This window comes from Ranitomeya imitator, chromosome 7, assembly GCF_032444005.1.
Source record: "Ranitomeya imitator isolate aRanImi1 chromosome 7, aRanImi1.pri, whole genome shotgun sequence".
Classification (NCBI taxonomy): Eukaryota; Metazoa; Chordata; class Amphibia; order Anura; family Dendrobatidae; genus Ranitomeya; species Ranitomeya imitator.
In genome coordinates, this window is record NC_091288.1 from 124,548,492 (window position 1) to 124,569,245 (window position 20,754).

Below are 20,754 nucleotides of genomic sequence, written 5' to 3' on the forward strand. Positions count from 1 at the left end.
AGATGTTTCTCTCCCTTTTCAGGTTGAGGTTGATGCTTCTGAGATTAGGGCAGGGGCCGTTTTGTCTCAGAGAGATTCTGATAGCTCTTTGATGAAACCTTGTGCCTTCTTCTCCAGAAAATTTTCGTCTTCTGAGCGTAATTATGATGTCGGCAATCGGAAGTTGTTGGCTAAGAAGTGGGTATTTGAGGAGTGGCGACATTGGCTTGAGGGAGCCAAGCATCACGTGGTGGTCTTGACTGATCACAAGAATCTGATTTACCTCGAGTCTGCTAAGCGGTTGAATGCTAGACAGGCTCGGTGGTCTTTGTTTTTCTCACGTTTTGATTTTGTGGTCTCGTATATTCCTGGATCTAAGAATATGAAGGCTGATGCCCTTTCTAGGAGTTTTTTGCCTGATTCTCCGGGAGTTCTTGAGCCGACTGGGATCCTCAAGGAGGGGGTGATTCTTTCTGCCATCTCCCCTGATTTGCGGCGGGTACATCAGGAGTTTCAGGCTAATAAACCTGACCGCTGTCCTGTGGGGAAATTGTTTGTTCCTGATAGATGGACTAGTAGGGTAATTTCTGAGGTTCATTGTTCGGTGTTGGCTGGTCACCCTGGGATTTTCGGTACCAGAGATTTGGTGGCTAGGTCCTTTTGGTGGCCTTCCTTGTCGCGGGATGTGCGTTCGTTTGTGCAGTTCTGTGGGACCTGTGCTCGGGCTAAGCCTTGCTGTTCCCGTGCCAGCGGGTTGCTTTTGCCTTTGCCTATTCCTGAGAGGCCCTGGACGCATATTTCCATGGATTTTATTTCTGATCTTCCTGTTTCTCAGAAGATGTCTGTCATCTGGGTGGTTTGTGACTGGTTTTCTAAGATGGTCCATTTGGTGCCGTTGCCTAAGTTGCCTTCCTCTTCTGATTTGGTTCCATTATTTTTTCAGCATGTGGTTCGTTTGCATGGTATTCCGGAGAATATTGTGTCTGACAGAGGTTCCCAGTTCGTTTCTAGATTTTGGCGGTCCTTTTGTGCTAGAATGGGCATTGATTTGTCTTTTTCTTCTGCATTCCATCCTCAGACAAATGGCCAAACGGAGCGAACCAATCAGACCTTGGAAACCTATTTGAGATGCTTCGTGTCTGCTGATCAGGATGATTGGGTGACCTTTTTGCCATTGGCCGAGTTTGCCCTTAATAATCGGGCTAGTTCGGCTACCTTGGTTTCGCCTTTTTTTTGTAACTTTGGTTTTCATCAGGGCAGCTTGAGCCTTCTGACTGTCCTGGTGTGGATTCCGTGGTGGACAGGTTGCAGCAGATTTGGACTCATGTGGTGGACAATTTGACGTTGTCTCAGGAGAAGGCTCAGCGTTTTGCTAACCGTCGTCGGTGTGTTGGTCCCCGGCTTCGTGTTGGGGATTTGGTCTGGTTGTCTTCTCGTCATGTTCCTATGAAGGTTTCTTCCCCTGAGTTCAAGCCTCGCTTTATTGGGCCTTATAAGATTTCTGAAATTATCAATCCAGTGTCTTTTCGTTTGGCCCTTCCAGCTTCCTTTTCCATTCATAATGTGTTCCATAGATCCTTGTTGCGGAGATATGTGGTACCTATGGTTCCCTCCGTTGATCCTCCTGTTCCGGTGTTGGTTGAGGGGGAATTGGAATATGTGGTAGAGAAGATTTTGGATTCTCGTTTTTCGAGGCGGAAGCTTCAGTATCTGGTCAAGTGGAAGGGTTATGGCCAGGAGGATAATTCTTGGGTTGTTGCCTCCGATGTTCATGCTCCCAATTTGGTTCATGCTTTCCATTTGGCTCGTCCTGATCGGCCTGGGAGCTCTGGTGAGGGTTCGGTGACCCCTCCTCAAGGGGGGGGTACTGTTGTGAGTTCCGTTCTGGAGCTCCCTCCTGTGGTTGCTAATGGTATTTTTGCGAGTTCTGCCCTTGGGCTCCCTCTGGTGGTTTCGAGTGGAACTGCTGCTCCATTAGGTGGCTGTAGCAGCTGCCTTCACTAATCGCCTTGCCTGGGTTTGTTTTTTAAACCTGCTCTGGGCTTCAGTCCATGCCTTCCCTCAATGTTCTTGGTTGGATTTGATTCTTCCCTTGGATTTCTCATATGGCCAGTCCTTGTCTGCAAAAGATAAGTTTGGCTAGTTTTGTTTGTCCATTTGTTTGGACTCTATTGCTTTGCATTTTTGTCTCTTTTGTCCAGCTTGTCACTATGTCTTATTCAGGCTAGCTGGAAGCTCTGGGAAAGCAGATTTGCCCCTCCACACCGGGAGTCGGTGTAGAGTTCATTTTTGTAAACGCTGCGTGGATTTTGTAGTTTTTAATACTGACTGCACAGTATCCTTTGCTCTCTGTCTATCTAGTTTAGTTTTGGCCTCCCTTTGCTGAATTCTAATTTCATTTCTGAGTTCGTCATTTCCCTCTGCTTTCACAGTCAATATTTGTGGGGGGCTATCATTCCTTTTGGGGGTTTCTTTGAGGCAAGATAGCTTTCTATTTCCTTCTTTAGGGGGAGCTATATCTGAGGCTGTGACGAGGTGTCTAGGGAGTGTCAGGAACATCCCACAGCTATTTCTAGTTGTGTTGTTAGGATTAGGGACTGCGGTCAGTAGAGATACCTCCTTCTCAGAGCTCGTTCCATGTTGCGTTTTAGCCACCAGGTCATATCAGTGTGGCCTCTTAACCACCAGGTCATAACAGGCAGGATGGCGTACTGGGACCCGCACCTGTCCCTACCACTTTAATGGGGCCCTGGCTTTCCCTTATCTCGGGGGTACCTATTATGAAGGTTAGGAGGCCCGAGCGGCCAGCGTATCCCTGTCTCCTGTACAGGCCCTATTAGTGGCCCCCTCTCCCCCCAAAGGAGGTGGACCGCACCAGTGTAATTATACAACAAATAACAGGGTAAACAGACAAGGTAACTAAAAGTTTCAAACTCACCAAATGCTCACACAACCACAGAGGAAACACAGAGAAGGGAAGAGAAGGAATAAACTTAGGAAGGAAAACAGGTTTAACATGCAACCAAAACTGCAGACACCAATCTCTGTAAATAAACCTTCAACATCAACACCTCTCTCCATCAACCTCCAAGCCAGGCAGTAGAACTGATCACTGACACTAGCTGAAGTCAGGACTGGGTCTATATAGAGGATCAGATTACAAGATCCATTTCAGCTGAGAGACCCAGCTCTCAGCAACTCAGAAATAAGGGTTAACTCCTGCACTGCTGGCACAAAGCAGCTAGGTCAGAAAACAGGTGAAGAGCTTCTGTTCACTGTGTGTGAACGAGGCCCAGAGCTCTGCGGTTCTCTGCAACCTCTCTGTCGCGGTAGCCCCGTGACAGCTATCTTAGCCCAATTTAAAAAAAATGCCAATTTTTGTAATGCCAACCATTTCAAAATTTTATGGAAAACATAGGATCATATAATAGTGCAAACGCTTTTGAATAACAAGTTGACCAATCAAGTCACAGGCAATCAGGTCCTTTCTGTTTCAGAATCCATGGGCAAATTTACCATGCAACATCTGCAATGCACTCTAACCGAGGTGAATCACCAACATACGCCCCATTACATAGTCTCAATTCGGCTCAAGCCTTGAATGAAAGAATGCACAAACCATCCAATACTGGATGCATACGTAATGTAATGGAAGATCTACAAAGAATCCCCGAAGATATCAATCCTTTCTCCAGAGAATACAAAAATATGTTGCAATTAGAATGAGAAGAAATGCTAAAGGTAAGTTGCGAAAACCAAACACCAATTGAATATAGCATGACTTTCATGAGAAAAATAGTTAATACCCCGGCAGAATCAACGCTCCAACTGCCAGAGGGGAAATTGCTGGCAATTTCCACAGCGCAGATGGTGCACCCCCAGAAAACCGTGACATTACAATTCATCCAAAGTGGGATTTTACAAAATGTATCTATCCTGAGTAGACTCTGTGACCCAATGTGCCCTTGGCTTTTCCCTTATGGAGACTTGGGGTGGACTACAGATCTACAAAAAAAAAAAAAAAAAACAGTTGGTCAAGGAAATGTGACTGAACTTCAAATAATATTCATAATATTCATACCACTTTGCCATTCGTGATACTAAAAACCGGTTCCTTTAAAGAGGAAAGCTGACACCAATTTAAGTTTGATGACTATAGTAAAACTGAGGCCAACTGTTTGAATTGGGTGCGCAAAAATCAAAGTACTGTAAGAGCTGAAGAATATGACATTCTTCACCGATTTGTGAACAACCACCATTTCAAGGATGTAGATATCCTACTTGGAAAAAAGTAATATTGCCCTCCACTTTCTAGGGAAGTCCAAGAAATATGGCACAAAACTACCAAGATGCCATGGCAATGGTCAGGAAATATGCAAACCTGACCTATTTGTAACAGTCACATGCAATCCAAAATGGAGGAGAATCTTATTTCCCAGTCAGCAACCATGCGACAGGCCCGATTTAGTAGCACAAGTATTTAACATGAAACTAAAATTGCTAGTTGGTGACTTACACAATACCATTAACATGTCCAATATATGTAGTATGTGGTCATGTAATAAAATTCCAAAAAAGAGGGCTCCCTCACGGACACATTTTCGTATTGCATGTGGAAATTATAGGCCAGTAAGTCTAACCTCTATTGTTGGTAAAATATTTGAAGGTTTTCTGAGGGATGTTATTCTGGATTATCTTAATGAGAATAACTGTTTAACTCCATATCAGCATGGGTTTATGAGAAATCGCTCCTGTCAAACCAATCTAATCAGTTTTTATGAAGAGGTAAGCTATAGACTGGACCACGGTGAGTCATTGGACGTGGTATATCTCGATTTTTCCAAAGCGTTTGATACCGTGCCGCACAAGAGGTTGGTACACAAAATGAGAATGCTTGGTCTGGGGGAAAATGTGTGTAAATGGGTTAGTAACTGGCTTAGTGATAGAAAGCAGAGGGTGGTTATAAATGGTATAGTCTCTAACTGGGTCGCTGTGACCAGTGGGGTACCGCAGGGGTCAGTATTGGGACCTGTTCTCTTCAACATATTCATTAATGATCTGGTAGAAGGTTTACACAGTAAAATATCGATATTTGCAGATGATACAAAACTATGTAAAGCAGTTAATACAAGAGAAGATAGTATTCTGCTACAGATGGATCTGGATAAGTTGGAAACTTGGGCTGAAAGGTGGCAGATGAGGTTTAACAATGATAAATGTAAGGTTATACACATGGGAAGAGGGAATCAATATCACCATTACACACTGAACGGGAAACCACTGGGTAAATCTGACAGGGAGAAGGACTTGGGGATCCTAGTTAATGATAAACTTACCTGGAGCAGCCAGTGCCAGGCAGCAGCTGCCAAGGCAAACAGGATCATGGGGTGCATTAAAAGAGGTCTGGATACACATGATGAGAGCATTATACTGCCTCTGTACAAATCCCTAGTTAGACCGCACATGGAGTACTGTGTCCAGTTTTGGGCACCGGTGCTCAGGAAGGATATAATGGAACTAGAGAGAGTACAAAGGAGGGCAACAAAATTAATAAAGGGGATGGGAGAACTACAATACCCAGATAGATTAGCGAAATTAGGATTATTTAGTCTAGAAAAAAGACGACTGAGGGGCGATCTAATAACCATGTATAAGTATATAAGGGGACAATACAAATATCTCGCTGAGGATCTGTTTATACCAAGGAAGGTGACGGGCACAAGGGGGCATTCTTTGCGTCTGGAGGAGAGAAGGTTTTTCCACCAACATAGAAGACGATTCTTTACTGTTAGGGCAGTGAGAATCTGGAATTGCTTGCCTGAGGAGGTGGTGATGGCGAACTCAGTCGAGGGGTTCAAGAGAGGCCTGGATGTCTTCCTGGAGCAGAACAATATTGTATCATACAATTATTAGGTTCTGTAGAAGGACGTAGATCTGGGTATTTATTATGATGGAATATAGGCTGAACTGGATGGACAAATGTCTTTTTTCGGCCTTACTAACTATGTTACTATGTTACTATGTTACTATGTTATGTATTTATGGCCCTGGAATACAAAGCCTGGGAAATAGAAAGAATTGACAAAATAGTTCGTGCAGAGCTCCCACACAAAGACACTTATTCAAGGCTTTATAAAACTATAAAATTTAGCATGATACACTGTCCATGTGATACACTGAATCCAAATGCACCATGTATAGACAATGGGAGGGAGCTGTATGAAAGGTTTTCCCAAGAATTTCTGTTCCGAAACGAATAGCAATGTAAATGGATACCCTAAATACCAACGCCAGGATGAACTAGGTAGAGATAGGATAGGTAACAGATGGGTTGTATCTTGCAACCATTATCTTTCTTTAAAATACAATGCCCACATAAACGTAGAGATCTGCAGCTCCATACAAAGTTTAAAATATTTGTTCAAATATGTTTACAAATGCATTATACACTATGCTTTATACCTGGTACAGAAGCTGAAGCTGAGTAGCAGAAAGACACCAAGTCTAAACGTCTTGCTTGGATTAAATTGAATAGGGAAGATTCTAATGCCCAACAATATTTATACATTAAAATCCCTGAACATTACATATGGGATGATAAAAATGTTACATGGAACCCGCAATGGGCAGAATGTTTACTGTTAGTCCATTAGATAAAACTTAACTTTGATTATCTTAATTTGCGCCCACATACTAGAATGGGCAAGTCTTCTCCAATTTACAGAAGAAAATAGTGCATGCTTGTTATGGATTTTTTCCCCCACATGCAGATTTGGTCCATGAAAAAAAAAATGCTCATTTGAAACTGCTACAATAAATAACATTTGACCATGCCATAAGAGAGAAAACATGGTAGGTTAAAGGTTCAAGGGCTGAACAAAATATATATAAAAATTGACTAACTCGTCACAACAGCCTCATCTAAAGGATTCTTAGTTATTATTATTATTATTATTATTTATTTATATAGCACCATTGATTCCATGGTGCTGTACATGAGAAGGGGTTACATACAAGTTACAAATATCACATACAGTAAACAAACTAACAATGATGGACTGATACAGAGGGGCGAGGACCCTGCCCTTGCGGGCTTACATTCTACAGGATTATGGGGAAAGAGACAGTAGGTTGAGGGTTGCAGGAGCTCCGGTGTTGGTGAGGCGGTAGCTTAATTTAATCTGCATTTATTCTTCATATTTTAAAGGGGAAAATACCCCAAAAAAGGAAAACTTGGAAAACCCAGATAACATGTATCAATCTTTATTAGAAATAAATAAAACAATACAATGAAAGTAAAGAACGGGTGATGTCTATGTCTACAGAGTGAACCCAACCCAAACCCAGTTACACTAGAGCATGAAATTCATAGTATAATCAAATATACGCTCCCGAGAAGAAGAAAGTGCCAAACGCACGTAAGGCCCGTGCATACCCTAGCAGATACGCTAGTCACAGATATACTCATTATAACGGATTTATTCATATTGTTCATATGGGTCTCAAACCTCACAGCTGCCATCTCTACGCATCTGATGTATCTGATCCTTTTTGCCGTTCATGCACTTTATTACCGTATTTTTTGGACTATAAGATGCACCTAGGCTTTAGAGGGAAAAAAAATGAATTAAAAATGTGGTCATGATGCACTGTTCTGGGGGTGAGGAGGTATCTGCTGCTGACATTGTTACAAGGGTAATGTCCCCAAGTTCTGTACCAATATTCCCCTTCCTGGTATGTATATGATCCCCAACCTGGAACATATGCCTTCCGCCACATAATCCCACCCTAGTATCTATGGCTCCCCATATCCCCATCCTAGTATCCATGGACTCCCATGTCCCCTTCCTGGTATCCATGGCCACCATATCCCCATCCTGGTATCCATGGCCACCATATCTCCATCCTGGTATCCATGGCCACCATATTCCCATCCTGGCATCCACGGCCACCACATCCCCATCCTGGCATCCACGGCCACCATATCCCCCATCCTGGCATCCATGGCCACCATATTCCCATCCTGGTATCCATGACCATCATATCCCCATCCTGGTGTCCATAGCCACCAAATCCCCATCCTAGCATCCACGGCCACCTTATCCCCATCCTGGTATCCATGACCATCATATCCCCATCCAGGTGTCCATAGCCACCATATCCTCATCTTGGTATCCACGGCCACCATATCCCCATCCTGATAGCCATCATATCTCCATCCTGGTATCCATGGCCACCGTATCCCCACATTCTGGTATTTATTGCCCCCATCATGGTGCTCACATACAAAAAATAAATAAAAATGATTATACTCGCCTTTCTTCCTCTCCCTCGCAGCACTGCGTCCTATGCTGATGCCAGCATGTAACAGAGCGTGACATCACGGCCATGCGCTCTCACAGGACGAGATCAGATGCCAGAATATTCACTGCTCCAAATGCCCGGGACTCTGGGTGTGGGGAACAGTGAATAATCATTCAGTTTAATAGCGAGCTCAGTGTTAGCCGCAGCCGCTGGCTTCCTATAGCTGCTAGGAGGTCACGTGTATTAAACAGAATGAATATTCACTGTTCCCCACAACCATAGTCCCTCCCACCTCACGGCGCCACACCGGCTTCAGTGCATAGATGTGGGAGAGCTTTCAATATTCATTTTTTTATTACCAGCGAGCACAGTGTTAACTGTAGCAGATACAACTGACTCCTGTGATCTCCTACTCCACCGCTGCCACTCCTCTTCCATCCACAGCTACAGGGGACATATAAGTAACACCCGTACTATAAGAAGCACCCCCCCCCCCCCCCCCGCTTTCCTACAAAACTTTTGAGGAAAAAAAGTGAGTCTTACAGTCTGAAAAATATAGTAATTACTACCTCACTTGGTTATATGAATCCTTTGCACCTTAAAATGCCCTATATGGACTTGATTGCATAATATGTTTTTTTTAGATTGTGCATTTATCATTTACATGGGTTTAGCAAAACCATTATTGAGATATTCCCTTTTGCAGTCCTGTTGCTATTTGCTTACTTGGTCCTGTGAATCTCCTGCACATTTGCATTAAATTGACTGGTGTTGACCAGATTGTGCATATTTTGTATTCCCTTAGCAATACTATTTTGTTTGGGATGTATCATTGTGGATTCCCAATGCCAATTTACTTCAATTGTCTACTTACCTTTAACATCTTACTTCTGTGAATTACAGTGCCTTGTGAAAGTATTCGGCTCTCTGAAACTTTTCAACCTTCTCCCACATATCATGCTTCAAAGATAAAGATACCAAATGTAAATTTTTAATGAAGAATCAACAACAAGTGGAACACAATTGTGAAGTTAAACAAAATTTATTGCTTATTTAATATTTTTGTGGAAATTCAAAAACTGAAAAGTGGGGCGTGCATTTTTATTTGTATTTGTCCCCTGTAACAACTCTGCCGGCATCATGGCATGGCCTCTCATCTCACCCACCATCTTATCCAATACTCCAGGTCATGTTGTGGTTTCTGTCTGCTGCGGGCTCCATGCTCTGTGTCTCTTGCTTTCTGCCTGCTCTCTGCATGCTTCCTGGCTGTGTGCATAGGGGGGCGGCACCAGAACTCTCTGGTTCTTATAGAATCAGGGCACACGTGTCTAATCTGTTCCTGACCAATTACCAAGAGGCCTCCAGTATTTAGGGCAGCTCCACCCTGTGGACTGGGCCTGTGCAATGTGTAAACTCAGTTAGTGTCTAGCTTGGCCTTGCTCGGTGTTCCTCCTTCTCTGGAGGTTCTACTTCTAGCTTTGCCTTGATCTTGTCTGTCTGCCCTCCAGGAGGCTGTATATCCTGGTCTCAGTATTTCTGTTCTAGCCTTGCCTTGATCTTGTTGTCTTGTCTGCTCTCCAGGAGGCAGAATATCTTGGCCCCTGTGTCTTTGTTCTTATACCTGGTCTTGTTCCATTACCTTGACTGAACTTTGTCCTACCTTTGTCTCTTTGTCTGTGGCTTCTTTCCCTGTTGTCTTTCCTTGTGTCCTCTGTTTGCTTATGCTCAGCACTCTTGCGGCTCTGCCTGCTCTGTACTCTTGTGACTTGGCCTGTGCAAACTGTCACGTTCACGCCCTGACTGGTGGGCGTGAGCTCGGAGGGTTTGTGGCCCCACTTGTTGTGACCTGGTGGTCAGGACAATAATGGACCTGGTGGTTAAAAGCACACGGAATGACCTGATAGTTACTGATAATTAAGGACGAGCTCTGGGACGTGGGAACTCTGCTAACCGCAATCCCTAATCCTATCAAACACACTAGAAATAGCCGTGGATTGCGCCTAATGCTCCCTATGCAACTCGGCACAGCCTAAGAAACTAGCTAGCCCTGAAGAAAGGAAAATAAAGCCTACCTTGCCTCAGAGAAATTCCCCAAAGGAAAAGGCAGCCCCCCACGTATAATGACTGTGAGTAAGATGAAAATACAAACACAGAGATGAAATAGATTTAGCAAAGTGAGGCCCGACTAACTGAACAGACCGAGGATAGGAAAGGTTACTTTGCGGTCAGCACAAAAACCTACAAAAAGACCACGCAGAGGGCGCAAAAAGACCCTCCGCACCGACTCACGGTGCGGAGGCGCTCCCTCTGCATCACAGAGCTTCCAGCAAGCAAGACAACAAAAAATAGCAAGCTGGACAGAAAAATAGCAAACAAAAGAAATACAAGCTGGAACTTAGCTTCTGCAGGGAAGACAGGTCACAAGAACGATCCAGGAGTGAACTAGACCAATACTGGAACATTGACAGGTGGCCAGGAGCAAAGATCTAAGTGGAGTTAAATAGAGCAGCCCACTAACGAATCAACCTCGTCACCTGTGGAAGGAAACTCAAACACCCACCAGAGAAAGTCCATGGACAGAACCAGCCGAAGTACCATTCATGACCACAGGAGGGAGCCCGACAACAGAATTCACAACACCCACTGTGCCACAAACCAGACTACCCTGGAAGGGGCGTGACTATGACAGCTGGCTTGGTCTTCAGTGGAGCCTCGGATTCTGAGGTCAGGCTTGTGCGGCAGGCAGCTGCCCGGTGCTACTCCAGGGTGGTGTCTTGCTGTGGCTACTGATCCCACTTGGAGAACAGGAACACTAGGACAGGTGCGGGCATCAGGCAGGACTAGCAGATCAGCATGGATGAAACTCAGACGAGTAGGCTGGCACGGCTGAGACACAGGGCTGGCAGAGATGCAGGACTGGCAGAGACACAGGGCTGGCAGGAATGGCAGAGACACAGGGCTAGCAGGAACGGCAGAGACACAGGGCTAGCAGGAATGGCAGAGAAATCCTTTTGTATCCAAATCCGGCTTCAAACTTCTCCACAACAGTATCACGGACCTTCCTGTTGTGTTCCTTGGTCTTCATGATGTTCTCTGTGCTTCAAACAGAACTCTGAGACTATCACAGAGCAGGTGCATTTATAGGGAGACTATTACACACAGGTGGATTATATTTATCATCATTAGGCATTTAGGACAACAATGGATCATTCAGAGATACACAATGAACTTCTGGAGTGAGTTTGCTGTACTGAAAGTAAAGGGGCTGCATAATATTGCACGCCCCTTCAGTTTTTGAATTTCCACAAAAATTTAAAATAAGCAAATTTCATTCAACTTCACAATTGTGTTCCACTTGATGTTGATTCTTCACCAAAAATTTGCATTTGGTATCTTTATGTTTGAAACATGGTATGTGGGAAAAGGTTGAAAAGTTCCAGGGAGCCGAATACTTTCGCAAGGCACTGTATATCCTGCCACTTTGATATACGCCTACTAGATGGCCCCATTACACTATGATAACCCATTCTGTGACAGCTTATTCTATGTGTGGATATATCAGCATACTATAAATTTAATTCTCTAGTGTAACTGGGTTTGGGTTAGGTTCACTCTGTACATATAGTAGCCGAGGGAGGAATCAGCGGCACTCAATAAATTTTGTTAAGTTGCAAAAAGTATCTGTGTTTGTTACATGTGCAGAAAAAAATCACCACAAAAGACGGAATAAGTGGAAACAAGGGTAAGTTTCGACCCTACTCAGGTCTTTGTCAAACCTTACTTAGGAGTAGGGAAAGTTTGTATAGAAGATCCAAACAAATGGAGAGAAGGGACTACTATATGTAGAATATGGCATGAACACCGCTGCCTGTGGTGGGCACGCCATATACTACCGTACTTATACCCATGGAAGAGTCCCAGCGGGGACTTCTCTCTATTTGCTTCTTGAAACTTAACCTTGTTTCCACTTATTCCATCTTTCTGTGGTGATTTTTTCTGTACATGTAATAAAAACAGATACTTTTTGCAACTTTGCAAAAAAGTGCGGCGGTTTCCTCCCGTAGCTACTAAATTGGACTTTGTCCACGTTGAGCCTGCACCTCCAACACAGCAGAGTGCGCTTCATTTATTTGCCCACTCTGTAGATATGGTCATCCCCTGTTCTTTATTTTTATTCTATTGTTTTACTGATTTCTAATAAAGATTGATATATTTTATTATCTGGGTTTCGCAAGTTTTCCTCTCTTTGGTATTCTGTATTTTGGAAGTGCCCATTTATATACTCCTTTGGTTATTTGTAGGTTTTAATATCTTAAAGAGGGTTGTTCAAGATTTAGGTCATTTGTCAAACTGGTGGAGTCCAACACCAGACAACCCCACCAATCAGCTTTTTCAGAGGCTGCTACAGTCAGATCTACATAGTGTACAGAACCAGAATACAACCACTCCAAACATTGTAAGAGGTTGTTCTTGGGTACAAGAGCTCAGTCACTACGAGTCAAGTTGCAGTACCAAAGAATGGCAACTACACAATGTGCACTAAAGTAGTGGTTTAGGCCAGATGTGCTCAATGGCTACATGTAAAAATGAAATAAAAACTCTTTTTTTCAAGCACTGACTAGATTTATTTCATTTTTTAAGTGAATACAATCTTTAAATTTCAAGTCCACAAGAGCTGAAGAATTACAGTTCATAGTTTACATAAATGTACATTCAAGACTATTGATAAAAAAAATCTATTAAGGTTTTTCCTTACCTGAGTGTTCTAGGATCCCTTATTGCAAAAGGCTGATTAATCACACCCATGACTGAATGCCCTGTGTCCACTAGAAAAACTCCTATGAGGACAGTTACACACTGTAGACCTTTAGGATAGATCCCTTTCTCTGGCTGAACATCATCTAATCCGTTAATATATTGGTAGGTAGAGTCTGGAATAAGAACAAAAAAAATGTTATTAAAAGGTCGCTCTTTGTAGAAAATAAAAGCCTACAAAGAATCGGCCAAAAAGGAAAGAAAACACTTGTTAACACCCCGTGAGAGACCAGATGATGAAAATTTTATTCGTTTTATTACTTGTTTTTCTAACGGGGCCAATGACATTAGAGACGTTCTGCTCAAACATTGGCCGATTCTCCTAATGGACAATGACATAAACAAACACATTTCATCCTTTCCTCAAATTACCTACAAAAAAGGTAGATCTTTATCTGATAGATTGGTTCACAGCCACTACCAGCCCACATGCACGCCCACTTTTATGAACCAGGTGAAAGGTTGTTTTAAGTGTGGGGATTGTAAGGCATGTGCCTCTATCACGAACACAAAAGTCTTCCGTGGCAATGTCACAGGCACCACTTACTCCATCCAGCATTTTATTAATTGTCGCTCGAAAGGAGTGGTATACAAAGCTACCTGTGAATGCGGTTTGGAGTATGTTGGCAAAACCAAAAGAGAGTTCCGTAGGAGAGTTGGTGAGCATCTCCGTGACATTGCCAACAAAAGAGAAACCCCTGTGGCAACCCACATGAACCGGGTCCACCAGGGTAACCCCCAGAAAATTTCCTTTGTCGGGATAGACAAAATTCTACCGCCAACAAGAGGGGGTGATTGGGACAAACTCATTCTCCAAAAGGAGAGTAGATGGATATTCACTCTCAGAACGGTTCAACCTTTGGGTATGAATGAGATACAGCCGTATAACTGCTTTTTGTAGCCTTATGATTTTTCATCTTTACTTTTGTTTTTTTCTTTTTCTTTGGATAAGCCCCTTTTATATCAGTTACCCCTACATCTCCCATTCCCATGGCACCTGTTTGATATTGTACAAGCACTAAGATCCAGGGTCAGCCATCGTGGAGTGGGGGCGCCATTTGCGCAGGAACTTAGGGTGCCAACCCCCACGGCAGGCAGGACCCAGCTTTAGGGATATCATACTATATATCCCCATTGTGTATTTTCATTTTCCCTTTTGTCTACACAATTTTTGTTTTATCTTCATTTTTGTTCCTACTTTCCTTTCTTCCTCTTTTTGAGTAGGGTTTTTGTAGGGTTTAACAGTTTGGGACAGCCGTCGTTGAGTGGGGGCGCCATCTGCGCAGGGTCTCCTAGGGTGCCAACCTCCGCTGTTAGGCAGGGAGCAGTTAGTTTTAGGGAAATTTTGTTTTAGGGTCTTATAGGCTACAATTCTCTATTCACCTTTCACTTTTTGATTCATCTAGTGGTGTCCCATACATGTTAGGATTGAGCATGGGATTGCTTTTTATATCCTAGGTACCAATCAGTATGGCCCCCTTTTACATATAAAAACATCTTCTCTCTAAAATTCTGAGCCACCACTCCATATGTCTTTTTTATAATTGTAACAGCACACTCACGCCAATGAGGACTTTCTTTTGTGTCTGGAATATGGTGGTTGGGTTAAACCTGTATCATGCCTTAGGTGATAGATAAAGGACGAAGCGAACATGAATTGTATTCGTCTTTTATTCGAGTGTTGGGTCCATGCATAAATGTCTGTTATTCATATTCAGACTTCTCTGTCTTTGCATGTGTCTCTACATTGGTTTGCAGTGCGCGCTGATCCGTTCAGCAGCGCACTATTCATACCCAGTCTTTTCGGTATGGAAAGGGTTAAGAAAATGACCCTCATAAGCGCCAGTACCTGGTGGAGGGGAGCGCTTGCGTTCCACCTCCCTGTGATACTTGCGTTCTTCTATGTAGATAAATGTTCCGAGCATACCAGAAGTACTCCTTTGAACCAGGCACGCGTCACACGCTGGGGGCGGAGCCTCTCAGACGCGCCAGAAATCTGAAGGCATAAAGCGGAACAGAAGGGGGGAGACCGACGATAGCGGCAAGTACAGGTCTTTTAACTCCCCTGATGACTCCGTAAGGAAGAAACGCGTCGGGAGACGCTGTCCATAGCCGGGGCTTCTAGTTTTGCTTCACCATTACGGGAGAACTCCAGACAGTCAGGAATTTCTCCAATATCTTTGGTGAGATCTACCCATTATTTGGGAATACTTAGTGTACATATTGGTTGCTTGTTTGGACCAATGTTAATGACGTACACATATTTAAGCTATTTTGAGCATTTGTAGTTCTACTGTAAGGGAACGCCCATTAACATTATAGGGGGCAAGATGGTTCCATATTTACAAGAATGCGGACTACTGTGCATTTGTCATAATGTTGGCTTCGAAGCCCCTTTGCTATGCTGCTACTAATTGACAGTACTGTGTGGTATGGTTGATAATTGGGACGCACACAAGCACAATATAGCGGTTCAGTCCCCAGGTGTAACACTACAGGCTATGGACTCGCATCAGTGACTAATGCTGTCCTCACATTTTTTATATAAAAGCCTCCTGATATAACACTGCGGGCTGTAACTTGATTCCAATCAAGTATCCTCCGAGTGGTTCTGATATATGCATGTCTTGACATTAGCTTGCATAGATGGAATAAGTAGATATCAGTCCATATCTTGTTATCCCTTATGGTAGATGGTCTCGTGATGCATTATTCTTTTGATTTAAAATTTGCATTCTCTCCATAGGGATTAGGAGGAATAGTGCTTCCCTACTGCACTTTAGTAGTGTAGTTTCTCTGCATCACCTTGGTTGCTGGTACATCACCAGTCCAACTTAAAATCAGTACTGTCATTTTATATTTGTGTCTGTGTTTGTCTTCCCTTCTGTGTTAGGGTATAGGGCACTTCCTCACTTTGGTCCCTTTCCTCCGTGTACATATTTTTTGTTTTTGTGCATATGTCGCATTTATTTAGTATTTTTTAACATTAGTAAATAAAAGTCAAGTTTTATTGTATCCAATTGCTACTATTGTTCAAGTGTTACTTTTTGGATTATTCACCCTGCTGATACACACATTAAGATTAGGCTTGTGGTTAGGGATATGGTTAGGGGTGTATTGGGGTTAGGGTTGGGATTAGGGTTAGGATTAGGGTTGGGATTAGGATTAGGGGTGTGTTGGGGTTAGGGTATGGTTAGGGGTCTGTTGGGGTTAGGGTTGTGATTAGGGTTATGGCTAGAGTTGGGATTAGGGTTAGGGGTGTGTTGGGGTTAGTGTTGGAGTTAGAATTGAAGGGTTTCCACTGTTTAGGCACACAGGGGCTCTCGAAACGCGACATGGTGTCCGCTAACGATTGGAGCTAATTTTTCATGCAAAAAGTCAAATGGCGCTCCTTCCCTTCCAAGCCCTGCCGTGTGCCCAAACATTGGTTTACCATCACATGTGAGGTATCAGTGTACTCAGGAGAAATTGCCCAATACATTTTAGGATTCATTTTATCCTGTTGCTCATGTGGAAATGAACAAATTGAGGCCAAAAAAATTTTTTGAGAAAAAAAAGTACTTTTTAATTTTTATGGATCAATTTGTGAAGCACCTGGGGGTTCAAAGTGCTCACTAGGCATCTATATAAGCTCCTTGGGGGGTCTAGTTTCCAAAATGGGGTCACTTGTGGGGGAGCTCCAATGCTTAGGCACACAGGGGCTCTCCAAACGCGACATGGTGTCCGCTTAAGATTGGAGCCAATTTTTCATTGAAAAAGTCAAATAGCGCTCCTTCCCTTCCGAGCCCTGTCGTGCGCCCAGTGGTTCAGCTCCACATATGGGGTATCGGCGTACTCAGGACAAATTTTACAATAACTTTTAGGGTCTAATTTCTCCTTTTACTCTTTGGAAAATAAAAAAAATTGTTGGTAAAAAAAATCATTTTTGTGACTAAAAAGTTAAATGTTCATTTTTTCCTTCCATGCTGCTACTGCTGCTGTGAAGCACCTGAAGGGTTGATAAACTTCTTCAAAGTGGTTTTGAGCACCTTAAGGGGTGCAGTTTTTAGAATGGTGTCACTTATGGGTATTTTCAGCCATATAGACCCCTCAAACTGACTTCAAATGTGAGGTGGTCCCTAAAAAAATGGTTTTGTAAATTTCATTGTAAAAATGAGAAATCGCTGGTCAAATTAGAACCCTTATAACTTCCCAGCAAAAAAAATTTTTGTTTCCAAAATTGTGCTGATGTAAAGTAGACATGTGGGTAATGTTATTTATTAATTATTTTGTGTCACATAACTCTCTCGTTTAACAGAATAAAAATTCAAAAATTGAAAATTGTGAAATTTTCAAAATTTTCGCCAAATTTCCATTTTTTTCACAAATAAACGCAAAAATTATCAATCTAAATTTACCACTAACATGAAGCCCAATATGTCATGAAAAAAACAGTCTTTGAACCGCTAGGATCCATTGAAGCGTTCCTGAGTTATTACCTCATAAAGAGACACTGGTCAGAATTGCAAAAAACGGCCAGGTCATTAAGGTCAAAATAGGCTGGGTCATGAAGGGGTTAATAAGCGGTACTGTGTGACCGCTCACACAGGAAGAAGCTGCAGCGCTGGGAGTCAGGACTGAGATGCAGGGAGCCCGTTCAGCGTGCCGTGAGGAGGGCAAGTATGACAGCCCGGGGGAGGATGAAGGAGGACAGGGGAGGATGAAGGAGGCCGGGGTGGGGGGGGGGGGGGGAGAGTTGGGGGATGAAGGAGAAGTAGGACAGGGGAGAAGTAGTGATGTGTTGTTCCTGAATGAGCCCATACAAAGAGCCGGTTCCCTGCTGTGAATGAAAGGAGTAGGCTCTGCACTGAGTGAGTTTTTTTTGGCTGGTGCCTGGAGCTTATCAGGTTCAGGACAGATTACTGAAGTGTGACTGTGACTCATGTGGGAGGAGCAGTCAGAAGAGGGGTAGATGTGGAGTAAATGCATGTGAGTGCTAGAGAGATGGACAAGGATGCACAGGACAGGGTGGATGGATAAAGAAAAAAAAAGGGCTTCCTCTTGATAACCCTTAAAGGGAACCTGTCACCGACCGCGTTCTTAACTTAAAGAGCCACCTTGGGCAGCACTAATGCTGCATTGTGTCAAGGTGGCTCTTTTATTTGGGGTCCCTTCCAACGCTGCAATATTCGTTTTTACAATTTGCCCGCTATACCTGTAGTCTATCTGGGAGGCATGTCTTTTCCCCCTGGACACAAACGCCTCCCAGCCATCACTCGGCCCCTCGTGTGCCAAGTGTCGCCTCCTGTGCCTTTATTAACGTCCACAGCACCTGAGCTGTAAGTTCCCATCATGTGATGGGAGTCGAAGGGCAGCACAAACTGCACATGCCTGATAAAGGAACTTACAGCGCAGGCGCCGGGGATGTTAATGAAGGCACAGAAGGCGACACCCAGCGCACGGAGGGGCCGAGTGATGGCTGGGAGGCGTTTGTGTCTGGGGGGAAAAGACATGCCTCCCAGACAGACTACAGGTATGGCGGGCAAATTATAAAAATGAATATTGCAGCGTTGGAAGGGACCCCAAATAAAAGAGCCACCTTGACATAATGCAGCAATAGTGCTGAACAAGGAGGATCTTTAAGTTAAGAACGCCAGTGGGGGTGACAGGTTCCCTTTAAGTGCCCCCAGACTGCAAGCATTTGGCTATGTGCACACATTCGGAATTGCCGCGGAGATTTCTGCGGTAATTCCACATCTGTAGTATCGCTTGGAAAACTGACTGACAGGTTGGTCACACAATCATAGTGTTTGAAGAGTGAGACCAACTTTTACTATTGATGCTGCCTATGCAGCAACAAACATAAAAAGATAGACTGTTAACCCCTTTCTGACATATGACGTACTATCCCGTCGAGGTGGGGTGGGCGCATATGACCACCGACGGCATAGTACGTCATACGCAATCCCCCCTTGAGCGCGACCCATCGCGGCCGGGTGTCAGCTGACTATCGCAGCTGACATTCGGCACTATGTGCCAGGAGCGGTCACGGACCGCCCCCGGCACATTAACCCCCGGCACACCGCGATCAAACATGATCGCGATGTGCCGGCGGTACAGGGAAGCATCACGCAGGGAGGGGGCTCCCTGCGGGCTTCCCTGAGACCCCCGCAGCAACGCGATGTGATCGCATTGCTGCGAGGGTCTCCTTACCTCCCTCCCTGTAGCAGGCCTGGATCCAAAATGGCCACGGCATCCGGGTCCTGCAGGGAGGGAGGTGGCTTACCAAGTGCCTGCTCAGAGCAGGCGCTTGGTAAGCCTGCAGTGCTTTCAGAATGATCGATGATCTGACAGAGTGCTGTGCAAACTGTCAGATCAACGATCTGTGATGTCCCCCCCTGGGACAAAGTTAAAAAAAAATTTCCAAATGTGTAAAAAAAAAAAATCCTAAATAATGAAAAAAAAAAAAAAATATTCCCATAAATACATTTCTTTATCTAAATAAAAAAACAAACAAACAATAAAAGTACACATATTTAGTATCGCCGCGTCCATAATGACCCGACCTATAAAACTGGCCCACTAGTTAACTCCTTCAGTAAACACCGTAAAAAAAAAACGAGGCAAAAACCAACGCTTTATTATCATACCGCCGAACAAAAATTGGAATAACACGCGATCAAAAAGACGGATATAAATAACCATGGTACCGCTGAAAACGTCATCTTGTCCCGCAAAAAACGAGCCACCATACAGCATCGTCAGCAAAAAAATAAAAAAGTTATAGTCCTGAGAATAAAGCGATGCAAAAATAATTATTTTTTCTATAAAATAGTTTTTATCGTATAAAAGCGCCAAAACACAAAAAAATGATATAAATGAGGTATCGCTGTAATCGTACTGACCTTGTTGCTTTATCAATTTTACCAAACACGGAACGGTATAAACGCCTCCCCCAAAAGAAATTCATTAATAGCTGGTTTTTGGTCATTCTGCCTCACAAAAATCAGAGTAAAAAGCGATCAAAAAATGTCACATGCCCGAAAATGTTACCAATAAAAACGTCAACTTGTCCCGCAAAAAACAAGACCTCACATGACTCTGTGGACCAAAATATGGAAAAATTATAGCTCTCAAAATGTGGTAACGCAAAAAATATTTTTTGCAATAAAAAGCGTCTTTCAGTGTGTGACGGCTGCCAATCATAAAAATCAGCTAAAAAACCCGCTATAAAAGTAAATCAAACCCCCCTTCATCACCCCCTTAGTTAGGGAAAAATTTTAAAAAAATGTATTTATTTCCATTTTCCCATTAGAGCTAAGGTTAGGGTTAGGGCTAGGGTTAGGGCTAGGGTTAGGGCTAAATCTACAGTTAAAGTTGGGGCTAAAGTTAGGGTTAGGGTTGGGGCTAAAGTTACGGTTAGGGTTTAGATTACATTTACGGTTGGGAATAAAGTTGGGATTAGGGTTAGTGGTGTGTCAGGGTTAGAGGTGTGGTTAGTGTTACTGTTGGGATTAGGGTTAGGGGTGTGTTTGGATTAGGGTTTAAGTTATAATTTGGGGGGTTTCCACTGTTTAGGTACATCAGGGGCTCTCCAAACGCGACATGGCGTCCGATCTCAATTCCAGACAATTCTGCGTTGAAAAAGTAAAACAGTGCTCCTTCCCTTCCGAGCTC

At 43.6% G+C, this 20,754-nt stretch overlaps 1 protein-coding gene across 2 annotated transcripts in view; it reads right to left on the bottom strand.

Annotated features, from left to right (window-relative positions):
* The window catches only part of INPP1 (inositol polyphosphate-1-phosphatase), a 472,347-nt gene that overhangs the window by 66,685 nt on the left and 384,908 nt on the right, over nucleotides 1–20,754 (bottom strand). For both annotated transcript variants that reach the window (XM_069733793.1, XM_069733792.1), the window contains exon 5: nucleotides 13,040–13,214. In XM_069733793.1, the coding sequence (XP_069589894.1) occupies nucleotides 13,040–13,214 (175 nt within the window). The remainder of the gene's footprint in view (nucleotides 1–13,039; nucleotides 13,215–20,754) is intronic.